The 17,944-nt window shown below is 44.1% G+C and overlaps 1 protein-coding gene across 1 annotated transcript; it reads right to left on the bottom strand.

The window, feature by feature from the left end:
- Positions 1 to 41: 41 nt before the first annotated feature.
- Positions 42 to 16,367, bottom strand: SRP68 (signal recognition particle 68). Its single transcript, XM_074889066.1, has 16 exons — positions 16,184 to 16,367; positions 14,021 to 14,087; positions 13,399 to 13,512; positions 12,225 to 12,420; positions 11,356 to 11,438; positions 10,401 to 10,510; positions 9,945 to 10,027; positions 9,583 to 9,723; positions 6,175 to 6,273; positions 5,791 to 5,855; positions 5,328 to 5,487; positions 4,540 to 4,634; positions 4,168 to 4,297; positions 3,658 to 3,733; positions 2,751 to 2,803; positions 42 to 2,294 (listed from the first exon to the last, which is right to left on the bottom strand). Exons 1-16 carry the CDS (start codon positions 16,350 to 16,352, stop codon positions 2,067 to 2,069), a joined length of 1,869 nt encoding a protein of 622 aa, XP_074745167.1. The 5' UTR covers positions 16,353 to 16,367; the 3' UTR covers positions 42 to 2,066.
- Positions 16,368 to 17,944: the final 1,577 nt, after the last annotated feature.

Below are 17,944 nucleotides of genomic sequence, written 5' to 3'. Positions count from 1 at the left end.
TGGTGTTCTCAATGCTCAACATAAACTACACGCCTCAGAGGTCAGGAATAAAACTTTATTGTTTTCAGATTTCTTATCTGCGTTCAAACTAATCAGTTATCTGTCAAAAGATGTTTGACATAAAGAGGCCAATTGCTCTTTGCTTTTTGTAACAGTAACCAATTAGAAAGTGGCCGCAGTACAAGTTTCACTGGAATCAATCCAGGCACCACATAGATTTGTGGTAGGAAAGCAGAAAGGAGTTTGGTTTGCAAACCAAACAGAACAGTTTTCAAAGTGATTTGATATAAAAGCTGAAGAGGAGAGAGAAGCTCAGATTAACTTACACAGAAAGAGGTACCGTGAAGCAGATCAACCAGCTGATGCCTGTGCCAGTTACTGCATGACCCTTCCTTGTCTAAAAGGAAAAAGGCTTCACGGGGAAGTGAAGTCTGTCACTCAAGACCATGTTTTCCAGAAATCTGATGAATAGTCTTCCATGTTTCAGCTCTACACTTTCCCTTTCTTCTGTAAAATCCCCCAGCACCCAGAGGCAAATGGAATTAGCTAGAATACCAGAAATTCCCATTCTGTTTCCATGTTGCAGAAATTAAACAAGAAGTTCCTCCTCCTTCTCTTACCCCTTTCTGAGCACAGAGTTCTCTGGAAAGCTGCTTTGTACTTTGAGAACTTGCAAATCAGATCAACTTGGAACAAAGCAGCAAACATTCATATTAGAATAATGGGAATTGTTAATTTCCCCCATTTATCTGACATGCATCTTGCATGGAAAATTCCCATCACAACAATCTGATCATTCAAAACCGTTCTTCTGTTTCCAGCCCTATTAACTCCAATGCCTAAAAGTGGAGAAAACACAAAGTCAAGACAACTGGTGCAGAAGAGTTAAGGCAGCTAGAACTGCTGTTTCACCTTCCAGCTACAGACCGAGTGAAAACCCAAATACTGCTGGTGGAAGCTTTCAAATAATTTCTTTAGGAACAGTTCTGCCCATGTGCTGTGGGTTTTTTCCCATTTAAATGATCACGATTATGAAATTACCCGCATTTTGAAAGTGCCTATCACCGTAGCACCTGGGCATCTTTTTTATAGAGTGTCTGGCGTGACAGAGAAGATCTATCACGCAAGAACCTACTGCCTGTTGCTTATTCCTCATTTCAGGTGTATCTACTGACCGAGGATGAGGAAAAAAGCAACAGATGAACTCCAGAAAAAGATCTTCTTGTTTTCAGGCAAGGTTTAGATAAGACAAAATGAACACTGAGAGACCCAACTTCCCGTGAAGAGCAAGTAGCTACTTCTAAAGCCACCCATGAAGCTTAGTTTCCCAGGAAAAGCCCTGTAGGAATAGGTTCTATACTGTATTTAGGTATTTAACAAAACATGTATCAATAAAGAAGGATCTTGTTGGCCCAGAGTACAAATTCAGGTTATACTCCACCACAAGTGGGGTAGCCATTAACATCGAGTAAGGTATTCGCCATCCTTATTGATAAGGACAGAGGCTCTATTTTGTCAATTCTGAATGTTACATTTTTAAAAAATACACACTTTGGAGTTGAAAGGGAAGGAGAAGTTAGCCCCCTTGGCTACTGTCTTTGTGTAGGCAGCCCCACCTTGCTGGTTTAGTTCCCCATCTACTTTTGCCTCTGTTTCACCATCACACCCAGATTTCTAGACAAAAATACCAAATTATGGCGTCAAACAATGGGGTGGAGAGAGGAATCAAATTATACCTGTGCCCTGGTCCGTGGTAAGTAGATGTGTACTGGCCCTGAACAGGCCACTGGCCACAAAGCAAGCTCCCACTTCTCCAAGCAGAATGGAATTTCTCTGTGCTCCAGATTATTTTCAGCTATTTATAGTGTACGTATGTTTCTGAATAGATTGTTTGTCTTTAATACACTGGGAGAGAATGTAAGTGCACAGACATATACACAGAACACAGGGAAGAAGATGGTAAAACTTCCCTCTGTTGGTTTCAGGTGCAGGTATTTGTGTCCTAGAACCTCTTGGAGCTTTTCCTTCAATACAGAATAAAACCTCTGTTCCTCAGGGGGTCCTGGTTAACTTTTGAATCCGAAGATGCCCTTTATATATCCTGTGAGGCCACTCTTGGCCTTCTGCTCCACCTTGTCCTCCAGAGGTGGGAAAGCAACATGATTAAGGGCCAGGTCAAAGAACAAGGGTTTGCACGGAATGGGCTGGAAGCCCGGAGGGAAGTGCACGAGGCTGACTTGCTTGCTGACAAGAGAAGGATCCAGACAGAAAGTTTCAAACCGTTCCGAGAGTGGCTGAAAGAGACCAATGCAGAAACACAAATTAAACATGTGTCAAATCAAAGCTGACAAGGGTCAAACAAGCAAGGATTAAGCAGAAACTGAGACAACAAGCTGAAGTTCCCTTGCGTGACATCTTGGGCCCTTGAAAATTATTCGGACCCCTGTCAAAGCACCACTGCAAGATTTCTGGAAAACCTTCCACGTGCAGGGAGAAAGCTAAATAAAAAAGAAGATGCCACACTAGAAGCTGCAAACAGCTGCCTAGCTCCTACCCAAGGAACCTCACTCTGTCAGCCACCTTCATGACTTGCAGAAGGAAAACAAGCCTAATAAAATATCTTAAATACAGTAGTCATGACCAAACTCCCACCAGCGTGACATTCTTGAGTTGCAAGAGACAAGGTAACAGGTTAGAAGTAACGTTCGTTAAGAACACTACTGGAATTTACCTGAGCTCTCAGGTCTTACCTTGCCATCCTTGACCTGAGACGGAGACTCAGTCTCCTGAGTATCATTTGCATCTGCAAAATTGAAGAAAAAGTGGTAAGAATAACAGGCAAAGTCTTGGCATAAAGTAAGACTGTCTCAGGAGTCAGCTGTCCTCTAAGCTTAGCTATGAGCCTTGCTTTCGGGGATATGCAAGACAGTATTTTCAGTAAAACCAACTTGCTTTCTAGACTAAGAGGATCACATGTACGCATCTATAGCCAACACAGCTCTCCAGTGATGGAGAGCTTCTTCACATTGTCATGAGAAACTCCTGAAAGAAGCACAGATTCCGAGTTAAGCACAAAGCAGCCGATGATGAGAAGACCCCAGCGGGGTCTGTTAAAACAACATTAAGGCAATAAAAGACAAGGCAACCCATTACTTATCTTGGGTTTCCACCAGCAGGCACAGCAAAGACAGCAGCCCAAGAAATCACAAGTTCATCCATTCCCCCAAAGTTCCACTAACCTGGTGGACACTGACAAAGAGCAGAACAGCACTGCTCTCCCCTGTCTCAGTAGCTCCTCCCAGTTAGGCAAAACCGGGATGAGTAAGGCCAACTTGTTTCAGCAAAAAAATTAAAACACTGAACAGAGCGTTCTGTGCAGGTTACCACAACAGGTGCACATCCTCATGAAGCGTTTTCACATCTCTGGGCAGGGAGCAAGATGCCAAATGTCTAGTCATTGGTTGCCTAGCCACACTACACACAGCTAGAAGAAGCTAGAACTGGGAGGAAAAAAAAAGTGTTTTCCAGAGCCTACACACATCAGAGTGAAGCAGAAAAAAAACATCTGGAGCTTCAGAAATGAAATAAAAGGAATGAAATAGCTGCAGGGGCATTATTCAAGAGATGTTAGAGCTCTAGAATAATTGTGCAACTCACCTAATATAGCTGCTGCTTGCAAGGAGTATTTCTCTGCATTGACTTGAGTGATCAGATCCTGAACATCAGGCAGCTCCTACGTCATTAAAGAAAATGGAGAGACTGAAATATGGCAGTTTAAGAGTTAGGGTGAAGGTGAAACCTGACAAAGTAAGACCTAAGAAATTAAGTCCTAGTGCTGATAAGCCTTCCCAGAAGAGGAAAAGCTGCAATACAGTCCTTCAGGCATTACAGAAGTTGTGTAACAAAAAACCCACATGTGAGGAAAAAGTGGTAAATTGTTATGGAGTTGTTGCAGCAAGTCTGCCTCTCCTCCAAAGCAAGTGGCCAGCTGAAGCATTTCCACATCACTAGAAAGTCTCTACTATAATGTGTCAAGAAGTCACACCTGTACGACTCTTCTCCCTACTGAAAGATCAGTCTTGAATTGTAATGGCCTAGCATCTGACTGACAGTAAGTGCCGGGACAGAGCTTTTTCATAAACTCTACATACAGGATTGGGTTCCTACCTTCAAGCTGTTCGTATAAGCTCCAGCTCCTGACTGAACTTGGCGGGCATATTTCAGCACTCTTTCGTATAAAACAAGAGCTTCACTCCATTTCTTTACCAAGACATAGGACTGTGCAATGAAGAAACACCTGCAACAGCAAAGAGTGGATCCTTGACATGTTTGTTATCCATACCTTTTGCCAACCCAAACGACTGATAACAGGAGACATTATTAAGCAGCACTGGCCAGTTTCCCCTTTGCATCCAGTCTTCATTTCACAAAAGAGCAGAGGAAACAGCATTAAAGTTCTGTGCAGCACACAGAACTTTGGAATAATAAACTTTGAAGATGTAATGTCTGCTTAAGAAAACATGGCTGTTTCTCAGTCACCTGTAAGCTTTGTACACAAGTGTCTTCAATCCAATCTCTTTTTGAAAGTTCTTGTCCTCTTCTAAGCCAGGAAGCTGTGTCAGTTCCACGAGGTTCTGTGCAAAAGAGAGTCAGAGTAACAAATGCAGGCATTGTTTTCCTCTGGAATCTGCTGGAGTAAGAGAAAGCTGCCCCTTTTAGCAAGTCAACAGTACACTCCCATGGAAATAGCTTGCAGTTTTCTAATTATCAGTATGGTAACCTTGTGAAGGACAGTCATTGAAACTTGTGCAAGTTTGCCCTCAGGACAGATTTCCTGACACAAACAGGAATTAGGGGACAGAGACTCCTCAGATTTCACATGAAGGAATTATTTCATAAAGCATTTCTCTTTCCCATTCACAACCGCTTCAGCCACAGGCTCCCACAGTTAATAGAAAATTTATGTGAGAAACTGAGAAACTGCTTATGAAGAACAAGTACATTTTAAGTATTTTTAGCTGCTACTTTCTCTGGACAGCAGAAACTAAGGCAGTATCAGGGTGCTGCATAAAATAGTCCGAAAAAATATTTTAAAACTGCATTAGTGTACAACCAAGGGCACCCATTCTAGCAGCATTTTCTGTTCACAACTACAAGGGGGTTTTTGTGGTTCATGTAGATGTTGAACATCTTCAACAAGGTAACTGTAGGTACTCAGTTGCTCTTCAGAATTCACAGGCAGTTCACCTGCGCTGCTGTATTTTCTACAATAAATTTTGTACCAAAGTCCTCTAGTTAGTATGAAGAATTAGTTTTCCCAGCATTACCTGCAAAATGATATCGTAAAGACGGATCAGGTCCTGAGGCCGTGCTGTGCGCTTGCCATCCTCTTCTGACCGCTGCTGCTGCAGCAGTGCCTTCTGCAGAGACTTCGCCATGCTCTCATTGCGCCTGATGGCTGTTGACAGCTTGATATAAGTCAAATAACTAAAAGGATAAAAGATAAAATACCATTAGCAGACTGTCAGAGCTACTCAGACGTTACTCTTTGTTCTGAAAAAAATTCTTCCCCCAGTCTAAGCTGATACTAGTAGGGGAAAAAACACCTGGAAAGTCAACACTAAAATGTCTTCAAAGCGGCATGAATCAGATCCTTACCTGTACAGTCACCCTTTGAGATCTGAGAGGCCCAGAACAAAAACCCCATAAACCAAAACAAACAAAAATAAAATCTTGACATAAGAGCATGACTTCTTCACGCTAGTACAGGCAGCAATGTTTGCCTATTACCTGTGTAAGTACTGGATGTTGGACACCTTCCCAGAATCATTTTCCAGAGAGTGTTCCCGCTGCTTCTGCACAAATTGTGGACAAAACACCATATGATTTACTTAAAACTGGCAGATGAGGGAAGAAAACATCAAAAACAATTCAAGGTTTGGATAAACCAGGGAAGTTATAACAGATTTCCAGGCAAAAGAATGAGGGCTTCTACATTTTTATTCACCTTCTCCAGTTCTGAAAAGAGTAAAATCAAAGGTGATAGACTGTTTTGCAGCTTTTTCTTAAAGAAATCCCAGCCACCCTTAGTGTTAAGCAAGTTTAACAGTAACAGATCAGTCCCAAAGAAACGCTATGTTGTTGAAAGTTGAAACACTGATGTTTGCTGCTTACCTGGTCTGGTTTCAGATCTTCCCGAACAGCCTGAATGGCATCTCTACACTCACTGAGTAAAGATTCAAACAAACGTTCCTTTGTCTCCTCATTTTCTGCCTAAGAGCAAAGAGAAGTTAAGACAAGTATCTATTAGAAACGTCTGCATTTTGCATCCCGTGATGCAAGAATTAACTGAGGAAATTAAACAAAGTTTCTCCCAAATTATGGCTTTAAGATCCACGAATAGCTAGAACTCCAATCCGTATCTGTCTGCAATATGTTCTAGGGGGCAAACTGCCAGAAATTGCAGGGAACACGGTCAGTGCTGAGAATTTAGCAGCACTGAAGGCCTAGCACACCCAGCTCTGATCGCCTCATCCCTGCAACAGCCACCTTCTCTGCAACTCCCTTCCCTTCCAGGATGGCACCCCCATTGCTCCAAGAACAGCTGAGGTCAGACTGCACTGTGGGAAAGGCCCAGCAACAGAGGGAGAGCTGAGCATTACTGAACTGGCAAACTACCAATGCAGACTGTTCTTGTTATGCTGATTTAACTTCTCATGTGGTAAGAACATGTAGATGATTATCTTTTCTACACTCCCACTCTAGTAATGCTCACAGTGGCAATAATTTGCTTGTTTGAAACATTTTTAAAAGTAACCCTGTATTTTAGTAGCAGGAGTGACTGAGTGCTTTTCTGCTGTCACCACAAGTTTTGTTACAAAATTAAGTAGCTTTTGGCCTTCTGCCCCAAACCCAAAATTTGAAAACAACTTTTAAAAACAAGTTGAAGCCTGATCTCTGCCTAATGGACTGGCATATCATGTTCCCAATGAAACAATGCACCCAAAACCAAACTCGACTTCCATTCAGGTGACTGAGAAGGTAACCAGATGGGGATCACAAGACTCTTCCTGATTCAGTAAGAGAAACTGTCCAGAAACAAGCCTCAACCTTAGCAATCAGAGCACAAATTAAAGTGTATCAGCACTGTGTTATACCACTTCCGTGTCCTATAAGTGTAAGATGAACTTTGCTGCAACAAATTTGCAATTGTCCAAATGAATAAAAAACTGTCTAAAAACATGCTTCCTTGTTTATCTTCCATAGAGCTCTAAGTCTCTACCTCTCCTCAAGTTTTCAAACCCATTAAGGAATGCTATTTTTACTCCCTCACAAAGCCTCAGCTATCTTGACCTGAGATGAAGGCAGCCTTTCTGGGTTTGGGGTTTTTTTGTTATTTTTTTTTTAAGATTTGCTGCAAGAATTTTTAAGGTGGGTCTAACTACTGAGAATAACCAGAGACAAGTCTGACAGCATTCTCAACCTCACCCAGAGGAGCACAGCAATTTCACTGTATGCACAAAAATGAAAACAGACGTAGCTAGATCATCAGTCAAGTACAAACAGGGAAAGGGCTGGGCCGTGCAGTGAAACAAAGGCTTTCCTTTCTAAGCAAAAACTCCTAAGGTTAAGCTGATTCTATGCATAAATACACATATGTTCCAATTTGGGAGATACCAGATCATAAAACTGAGATACAAGTGCTACAGCTGGTGACTCAAGTGCCCTGATAGAACAGCACAGGCTCATCTTAAAGGGATCAAGGGAGCCGATCCCACTGAACCCACTTCTGAAAGTCTAGGAGTGCTCACTTCTATTTTTTATTTTCTTCTAAATCATTGTGTATCATCTCTGAAAGTTACTACCCCCCATTTTTGCTACAGTCCTAGTTACCAAAGATGACCACAGAATCCTTCAGGCAATACCAGACAGGAGCACACTTGTTGCTCTGCCCTTTAGCCTTCTCACTTCTACCTGGTTAGAGTCGATGGCCCCCTGAAGTTGTGCATTCAAGTCTACAAAAGAGCTGACACAAGTAGTTTTAAACTGGGATACGTATTTCAGTTTGACTTATTTGTTCTGTTTCTCCCGTTACCAATAAGACACTGAAAGCGATGGTGTAATTGTGCTGAGAATCTCAGTTTTACACAAAACACACATTTCTGTTTGCTTCTAATCAAACCCTGAAGAGTGCTGCTGTTATGTCAGGGTTTCAACTTAGTGAAGACTAGCAGAAAGGTGCCAAAGATCTCAGGAACCACAACGCATTTAGCTGAAGCTGGACTGCCCATCACAGCTGACACAGCAGAACTGCTTTCAAAAGGCCAAGTTTTAGTCCTCTGGGAATGTAAATACTGCTGCTGCGTGCTCAGCTCTCACCATTACTAGTTGTGATCCAGCACCACAAAACTCCTCTGTTTAGTCAGAGCTTCCAAGGAACACAAAGATGAAAACAAATTCAGATCACTGTTCTGCCTCAGCTTTATGGAACAAAGAGGGTAACTAAACTAAAAAGGTCCAACTGCCAGCCTGGCAGGATGGAAATAAATGAGAGAACATTGAACTCTAAGCTGCAGTTCCACCTGCTGGCCATACTAATGTACTCCCTACAAAAAAATAAATTCAGCAACATACAATTCATAACATTATGACCAGACTGGCTAACACTAATGCCTCCTACTCAGCCATACCCTCCTTATCCTATTCACACTATCTTCTTAGCACTATCTCCTGCTCTTATCCACTTGCCTTACACCTTTGTAGGGTTTTCATTTTATCATTTAAATTTCTATTTAGCATCATTATTCTGCTGATGATAAGTAGTTTTTTGATACACAAAAAGCTCATTATTAGTGACAACAGTTGTTACTAAAGACCCTTTCGCTGCCTTTTCAAACAGCAAGGGTGCTGTACAGAGCCACTGGGAAGCAGAATATGTCATCTGGGCACCTTTTCCAAGGAAAAAGCCTCATGTGAAAAATTTGGCTGCAATACTAAAGACATGGATAGTACGTGCCACTGCAAGTGTTTCAGAACTGTTACATTTGAAATTGATTTACATCCTGACATTTAGTAATCCTCCTCCTGCTTTAGAGGATTTGCCTAAGTTAAGAAGAGAATGCTGGCAATCTCATAGCACCTGCTTCACCTGGCAAATTGCTTTTTATTGCTGAAAAAAAGATTTTGATTGCTTTGAAGTTGGAGCATTTGAGCAAGACACTCAAAAAAATCAGAACAGTAATTCAAAACGAGTTACTCTAAAATTGTAACCTTCATTTCCAAGTGACTTACAAATAATAATGGTTATCACCGTGCCACGGAAAGGTAGCACTTCTGGGCAGCACAGTGCATTCAAAAGGGCAGATCTCTCACACTACCACTTAGATTACAGGAGTTATCCCCAACTGACACTTCAGCTTTGGGTTATAGTCAATATTCCCACTATTACTTTTAGCCTTCCAACCCCAAGGTTGAGGAACAGATTATTCAAAAATCTTTCAGTCCAGGTATCATGTATTACCTTGCACACTGAAGGGAAGAGGACAGTTAGAACCCCAGCACTGGAGATGGCTTCTGAGTTACCTGAACAATCGCTGCTTCATTGTCAGCCAGCCCCAGCAAGAAGATCCTCACTTTGTCTATCTTCACTGGAACGGTTCTTCCTCTCCACTCCACCTCACTCATTGTGGCTGCCTGCTTTGCTCGAGTTTGGGTAATCAGTGCCTGAAGAGAACAGACTGAACTTACGAGCTTGAACTTTAACATATCCAAAACCAAACTTTTCAAATTCACATTACACTTAACCATTTTGAAATCAAAGGGCTTTTTAGGGAAGTGGTTTCCCACTCTGATACGTTCTGGCTCTTGAAAAGTGTGCTGAAGCAGTATTTATGCTCAACAGAGTGATAATGAACGTTTCAACTTGAAGCATGCAAACAGGTTACCTCCAGTTTTTCTGCAAGAAGACCTTCAGTGCCACCAGACCTCAGCCTCATCTGCATCAACTCATTCATAGCAGACTGGTCACCTGAGAGTGTTAACACATCAAGATCACATTTCCATCTGAGTCCACAAATTATTTTAGTATCAAAAAGGTAATCAATAGATTTTCTACTGGCAATCTGGGGACAAAGGGGATAAATTTACAATTTCATTCTGACTTCATAAGCAAACTACTGCAAACTGGTATTTTGTCTTTTTACACAAAACCACATGCACTGTTGCAAAGTGAGTATTTCTCCACTGCTAAACTGACCCAGAATGTGTGCAGAACTTGCCCAAAATATTATGGACTCAATGCAGTGTCACTTAGACTAGTATTTAACTATCAAGTCAATATCCCTTTCCTGTGAACAAGCCTTGCTCTTTATTGAAGATTAGGTACCCCCCCCTTCCCTTACCAATATTATAGGCACAGTAGCGAATGTTGGGTGAGATCTCTTCCACACGCTGGTTATACAGTACAGCTTGTTCTTCTGTGAAAGCATTGGCCAGTTTTTCATATATGGTCCTACAGCAAAAAATAAGCATTAACACCGCAGTACGTGTCATTTTGTGAGATGCTATCTTAAGGGAAGCGTTTGTGTCTCCACTCTGGAAGATGCTATTTCTTCAGTAGTACCTCCCAGTTAAGTGCATAATTAACTAAACAACGCACAGAGCTGCAGTATATACAGTATATAAGTAAGTATATAAACTTACGTCCTGGTTTTGGCTGGAATATAGCTAGTTTTCCTTCTTAGTAGCTAGAATAGTGCTGTTTTGGATTCAGTATGGGATTTGGGATGAGAGGAATGTTGACAATACACTGATGTTTCCAGTTGCTCCTAAGAAACCAAGGACTTTTCAACTTCCCATGTCCTGCCTGTGTGCAGGTGCACAAGAAGCTGGGAGGGAGCATGGCCAGAGCAACAGACCCAAACGGGTCAATGAAATATTCCCTATCTATAATGTCATGCTCCGTCTATAGATGAAGGTTGTCTGGGAAGCTGTCTCACTCTTCGGGGACCGCAGTTTCGGGATTTTTCCTCCTCTGGGATCACTAGCCAGGAACGGGCTGGGCATCAGTCGGCAGGTGGTGAGCAATCCATTGTGCACCACTTGTTTGTATATTCTATTATTACTATTATTAATATTTTATTTTTATTTCATTTCAATTATTAAATTGTTTCTGTCTCAACCTATGAGTCTCCATACCTTTACCCCTCCAATTCTCTCCACCATCCCCTGGGGCAGGGGAAGGCTGAACCATCAGCTGCGCGGTGTTTGGCTGCCGGACGGGTTTAAACCACAACAGCTTACTAGACTGATCCAATGTTATTTACTAAATGAAATTGGTGAAACTGGGGAACTCACTTGCATTTGTTGAAAGCCTCCATTGCTGCCTTCCACTCCTGGTGCTCAAAACGAAGCATTCCTGTGAGGTAAGCCATGTATGCCTGCAGACAGCACACAGGCAAGTTAATTTCCCCAGAACTGACAGCCTAGTTTGTACAACCTTTAGTATGAAGGCTGCTGCAACGCCTACAAGAAGTGATTAAGCCTTGCCCTTTTCATTTGCTCTTCCCACAGAAGACAACTGATTTGGATTATGGGTTAATAGCTACCTACCTTTTTTTTTTTAACTGACATTGCTACATTTCCAAGGAGATAACAAGCAACATCTTTGCTTTCATGCAATCAACATGGCCCACTGATGTCACAAAACTTTTTTTTTTTCCCCAGGAATAAGCTACAAAATGGCCATTTAAATTAACTGAATACTACTGCAGCCCCTTGTTCAAAGAGGCTGGTGTCACAACACAGCTGCTTTCTGTGTTCCAGGAACCGAAGCCACAAGTCTTGTTTCTAAATGGCTACTTTAGGGCATTTAACAAATAGGCAACTCAACAGATAGGCACAGTTTCTTAGGCTGTGTTGCCTCATCTTAGTCTCTCTCAATTCTTTTTACCTTTATTAAACGTTCTGCTCTTCAAAAAAAGGACAATCCTTTGATACACTTAACTTCTAAACACCAGGTCCTCATCTTGACTGGTGCCACTGGTTATTTCTGCAATTCCAGCAACTGCATTAAGTCTAAGCTATCCAAAGGGAGACATTTTCCAGTTGTAGAATCAGTCAATTTTGATTATCTACTGCTAGATGAGAATAATCTCTTCACCTAAAATCCAAAGGTTTCTTGTTCAGCTTTTGCTGTAACACAAGATCAAATTATCAGTGGTTACCTGAGCTTCCAACTTTGTTTTGGCATCTACTCGGTTACTTTCACACAGTCGCTCCAGCTCCTCAGCATGTTTCACAGCTTTGCGCAGGCGAGACAGCAAGTGAAATCGTTTGCGAGGCTCTGTGTTTGCTTCCTGTTTCAGCTGCATGGCGTAGCTCCAGGCTCTCTCTGCATCCATCAGAATCAACAGCAAATACCTACGGGGCAGAGGAAGATTAATGAAGAAGTAATGACATTCAAACAAGTATTACCACATCACCTCTAGTCCTTTGCCATGTGATCTGCAAAGTTTGGTTAACAGAAGTTCAGCTTGGTTAACAAGGGGTAGATGCTTTTCTTTCTTAACACTCTAAGCACACACAGTTTTATTATTCCTAACTGTTTTCTACTGTATTTCTTGCTACATAATTGTAATTATCCAACTGAGGAAGAGAATTTGGTATCATTCTGTAGCACCAAAGACATTGCGAAGACAAGTGATTTATTGTTTTAGGTTGCTCTTCAAACTGGTTCAGTATGGGTAAACATGTCTGTTTTCCCACCAGCTAATGCTATAAATGCATCTGGTTTCTTAACAATACAGGTGAAAACAGCACCATGTTTTCTTTTCCCCACAAGAAAAGACGAGACAGCAGACATTTCAAGTGTTTCTAAAAGATAAGAAATGAGCCCAAAATCCTGGCTATTCTCCACATATTCTATCAGACAAGCATTCTGTCAAATTTTGAAAATCTAAGTAAAACTTGCAATCCAATATGGATTATGTTGCCAACCACAACCTTGCTGGCTACACCACTTACGTTATCAGCATTCACATGACTATCTCACAACTTATCCGAATAAGAATCGTCATTTTAATATCAAAGTAATTCACCGATTATGGAACGAACCCATTCTGGCAACTATGAAGGAAGAGAAGGAACTGGCTGTTGCTTCTCCCCCTTCTCCCACTTGTTCACATGATGAAGCAGGATCTGAGCAGTGCCTCTTCCCCCTGCACTGCAGCCTGACTGTCTTCTTTTATTAGTATCTACAACACACATCTCTGAAAAGAAACATTTCTGAGTATACTGTACAAAACACTTTTCCACCACACCCACAAGAAAATAAATTACCTAAATGAAAGAAACTATTCACTAATATACTGAAGACTCGATTCCATCCAGTGACTGTACCTGTTGTCTGAGAGAATCTCTTCAGTTACTTTCTTCCCAGTGAACTTGTGCCTGTTTCCCATCTTGAAGTTGAGAGTTTTTCGGAGCCGCCTTAGCCTACGGGAGCAATAACCCCTAAAGAAAAGACAATCACAGTCAGTTTGGCCAAAGAACAACTTTGTTTCTGTTTACTGCTCCCTTCAACCAGAAAAAAAAGGACTAAAGGCTGTGACAGGCAACATTTTAATGACTAAGAACTCCATATACAGTAAGAGGTAGTTCAGAACTACTTGTAAACCAGTGGTTAACAGAATAGAAGATAAGAATATATGTAATAATTCCTGATCTTGAAAAATCAGAATTATGTTCTTACTAATTGCTTTATGTATGTTTATTGAACACTCAGTTCTGGAAGAGTATAGTGAGTATTAGTGAGGTGTTAACAAACAAGCTCTTGAAGGGCAGTGGAGAAACAAGAGGCAGTCGATATCCTTCCAAAGAGAACAGCCACAGCACGTTACATCTAATGAAAAGAAGTGTACAATGCTTCACGTGAAGCAACTTGTCAAGGGGTATTTACTTGGCAGATTGTCTTTGTTGCTTAAATGAAGTAAGTCACCAAGACACCCACAGTGTTACTAACCTGTACCTCTGGAAGTCTCCGTGTCGTAAACCATGCTGCTGCTGAGACTCCTTCACAATCTGAAGGACTGTGATTTGCGTTAAGGCAGATTGACAGTACAGTCTGTTACCAGTTCTTCGTTCTACCCCAAAATAACAGAAGGGAACTCTATAGGTTCCATTAAGTAAATGCACTTTGAACAGAGGGGCACCCAAAAACCTCCTAAAAACACACAACTGAGAGAACTGATGGTCCTAAAAGGCCTCATGACTGCACTGCTTACTTCAGAGCTTTATGACTGTCATCAAGGCCAAGACTAAGACATACCACAAGCACCACCTCTTACAGATAACCACAAGAGTGTTGCTGTTACTAGAGCTCGTTTCAGGATAATAAGCTATGCCAACAGATGCATCTAGGCTAATATAACTGACTGCCCTAGCTGTGCTACACCGCCTCCCAGTCACACTTGTGACACGATTTTGTTGGCAAAACTGAAATAGAGAGCAGCCTTCCTGCCTCAAACGTCCCATCTCTCAGGAAAAGAACAGAAGTACACTGAGCAGAATCACTGCTGCCTTCCTGGCACAGCTTCCACAAACAAACTGCTTTCTGAATAGAGAAACTCATAAAAAGAGCTTTTGGGAAGTGTTCAGGGGGCTTATTTTCTACTCAATTTTTCAACACACTTCTAAGTCTTACTGCATATAACAAGTACTCTGTGACAAAATCCACTGTCCTGTGACCTGTGATAGCATCAATCCATGATTTCCATCCAGCCTCTGCATTCCTTAGCACATTTGCTGATTTCTGTGCATCCTGTCCTTACTTTATTCACTTAGTTACACTACCAAATAAAATCATGCTTTATTCTAGTAAACCTGCTGATGTTATTCAGTTTACAAGGCAGATTATTTTGTGAAATAAAATCTCCATGCTGTATGTATTTATATCCCAAAATTTCCCTTTTAAGCTTTAACCAAGAAGCCTTAAACCCACAAAACCAAAACCAGACTATACAATGATGCCGTTAAAAGAAACACTATTCCTACAGCTGGAGAAACTACCAGACTTTTAAAATTTAAAACAGAAGATGTCTATCAAATTGTTTTCTTGGAATTACACCTAAAAGGAATTCTCTTTAAATATTAAAAATCTGCATGAATAGCTATTGCACTGAATTAGTTTGCATTTGTAGAACAAACAAGTCAAACTTCAATGTCTCAACATAGCACTCCTCATCTTTGCTGCCAACCAGATTTTTTTTCAGACTGTCTTTTACCAGTGCAGTTACTCACTGAATTCATACCCCCTACGCTATTTACTTTTTCACTGACTTAGGTATTCCTAACGTTACCAGAGCAATTACTACGTCCACATCTTACTCAACAGTTGCTAACTTTACAACACCTGCCATATGCCAAATGGAAAACTACAACCTTATTTTACTCGGGTTTTCCTCTTACCCAGAAGATAAAACTCAGCTCTGTCACAGCTGTGTAGCTAGACTAGTTTCACATGAAAGTTTCACATACAAAAATGCCACGAGCTTTACATACATCAGATTTTAGAAGTGCTAAATCTGGAGGAGCCTGTTTGCCATCTCAGCATACCTGTTAAGATTTATTTTATCCACTATTGCCTGCTTCAAGCATTAATATTACCACCAGAAGATTACTGACAGCCTGCTCTTAACTAAAGCACGCAGCCTAGCACAGAGCTGTGCTCTGAAGGCTGATGACAGCTGTCACGCGGCTCAGAAGGAGATGCTGCGAAGGTAAAGCATAAATCCACAATTCAGAGGTGCAAAGCTGACTCCCCCGATTCATCCAAACCAAACCCTCACCGCCAGGGACGGCGCGGGTTAGCCCCGGCCGCCGCACCGACACGCTCCCGGCACCTCCGGGGCCCCGACCCCCCAGCTCGCAGCGCGGCTCCCGCCCGAGGCACGGGGCAGCGCGGCCTGGGCGGACCCGCCGCCCTCAGCGCCGCCCCCGCGCAGGGACAGCGGAGTGTCCGCCGTCCCGCCCGGCCCTCTCCCGCGGGGACGCAGAGTCGGCCATGCCCGCCCGCCCGGGGCCTGCGAGCCCCCGCGCTCCACCACAGCGGCCGCCACGTCCCCCCGCCACCCACGGGGCCGGGCCTGCCACGTCCCCTCGCCGCCACCGCCAGGGCGCAGGATGCTCTCCAGGCCCAGGCTATCGCCGAGGCTGCCGGCCTGCGGCCCCGCCGGCCTCTCGTTCTCCTTGTTCTCGTCCGCGCCGCCACCTCCTCCGCCGCCGCCTCCTCCTCCTCCGCTGCCGCCTCCCGCCCCGCCACGGCCGCCACCGGCGCCCTGTCGCTCCGCCGCCATCTTGTGCCCGGGCCGCCGCCGCGCTGCATCATGGGCCGGGGGAGGAGAGGCGCACGCCGAGGCCATGGCGAGCGCGGCCGGCGCGGGGGCAGACGGGATACGGGAGGACCCGAGGCGGGGAGTGGGCTGGCTCCCAGGGGTGAGGTCCGGGCGCTCACGCAGGATTTGGATACATCTCCCACCCCCGGTTGGATCGAGCCTTCCTGCCCTTGCCCCCCCTCATCCACCCCGCGGCTGACCACCCCCCCCCAGCCCCCAGGATCGGGCCCCCAGCCCCTTCTCTGCCCCAGGACTGATCCCCCAGGCCGCAGGGTCACCCCCCAGCCCTAGGATCAGCCTCCCCCTGCCCTGTCCCCCTCAGTCACCCCAGGACTGACCCCCCAGGTCCCAAATCAGCCCCCAGGATCAGCCCACCCGGGACTGACCCCCCCGGCCTCCCCCTATCCCTCCTGAACCCCTGGCTAAAGGGCTGGCTCTTCCCTGCACAGCACCAGCCAGGCTGATGAAACATAGTGAAACCGTGGCTTTCCTAGGAAAATAAGCATGATTTGAGGGTGTAGGTTTGGAAACTCTAACGAAAAGCTGTTCTACAGGGCTGGCTCAGGTTTTCACCTCCGAGAGCTGGCTGAACTGATCGAAGGAGTCTTGAGCAGATGGCAGCACCTTCATGACCCAAAGCATCTCAGGAAAGGACTAAGGATGTGTTTGTGGCTGCAGGCTCAGCTGCAGCCCTGGGGAGCCAGGAGTCTGCAAACCTGGACAGTGCCTGAGCTGAGATGGCTCATGGCAGGCTGCTGAGGGGCAAAGGCAGACGTACCCACCCTGGTCCTCAAAGACCCCCAAGGTGCCTCTTGCTGGGAGTAGGGACTTGTCGGGCACTGCAGACCTGGTCCCAGCAGGGCTATGCTGTACCTGGCTGGTGCAGCACCGTCCATGCTGCTGCAGCAGTGCCGGGGGAGCTTCTCCTTCCCTTAGCACCTTCCCAGGACAAGTTCGAGCGTGCTGGTCTGGGCAGCCCTTTAGGGGAGTGGGTTTAAACTCCCCAGGCCAAGCACTAGCCAAAATCTCTCACCTCCAGCCACAGCTGGGGGCAGCAGGGAGCACCTTTACCCCCATCTGACTGTATGCCTGGTAAAAGAAGAGACCTTCTGTTGTTACTTAAAAGCCCCAAACTCACCCAAATCCAGGAGCGCTTCCCTACAGCTATTTAAAGATATAAACCTGATGGAAGCAGTTAAGACCAGCTCCTCTTGCACAAAGGGTTTAAATATTTGAACCAAGCTTAGAGATACCTCTTTAGCGACAAACACCAAATTGTTTTCTGGATACTTACTTACCGTTCTAAATACTTATGCAAACAAAGCCATTATAACACTGAGCATCACATGCTGCTCTGACAGCTGTTCCCACTGGGCTCACCCCCCCAGACCTGTCTCTGCCAGCCCAGGGCTTTGCCTGCCTTTGGGACCAACGAGGCTGGCTCCAGTTTGCTGCTGCCATACTATGGCAAGCAGCAATTTTTGCTGCTCTCCCCTTCAGAGGGCTCAGCTATGACCTCTTATTTATGATTTCAGAGCTCTCCTTCCCTCATG

Source organism: Strix uralensis, chromosome 19 (assembly GCF_047716275.1).
Source record: "Strix uralensis isolate ZFMK-TIS-50842 chromosome 19, bStrUra1, whole genome shotgun sequence".
In the NCBI taxonomy this organism is placed as follows: domain Eukaryota; kingdom Metazoa; phylum Chordata; class Aves; order Strigiformes; family Strigidae; genus Strix; species Strix uralensis.
Note: the sequence above shows the minus strand (reverse complement) of the source record. Positions and strands in the feature narration are given on the sequence as shown.

Excerpts from the sequence above, each read along its gene's own strand:
- SRP68 (XM_074889066.1), bottom strand. The coding sequence starts at position 16,352 with ATGGCGGCGGAGCGACAGGGCGCCGGTGGCGGCCGTGGCGGGGCGGGA. Across the intron at positions 4,635-5,327 it reads TTTACGATATCATTTTGCAG|AACCTCGTGGAACTGACACA; the intron begins GTAATGCTGGGA and ends TCTTTTGCACAG. Across the intron at positions 2,804-3,657 it reads GCAAGCAGCAGCTATATTAG|ATGCAAATGATACTCAGGAG; the intron begins GTGAGTTGCACA and ends TCAATTTTGCAG.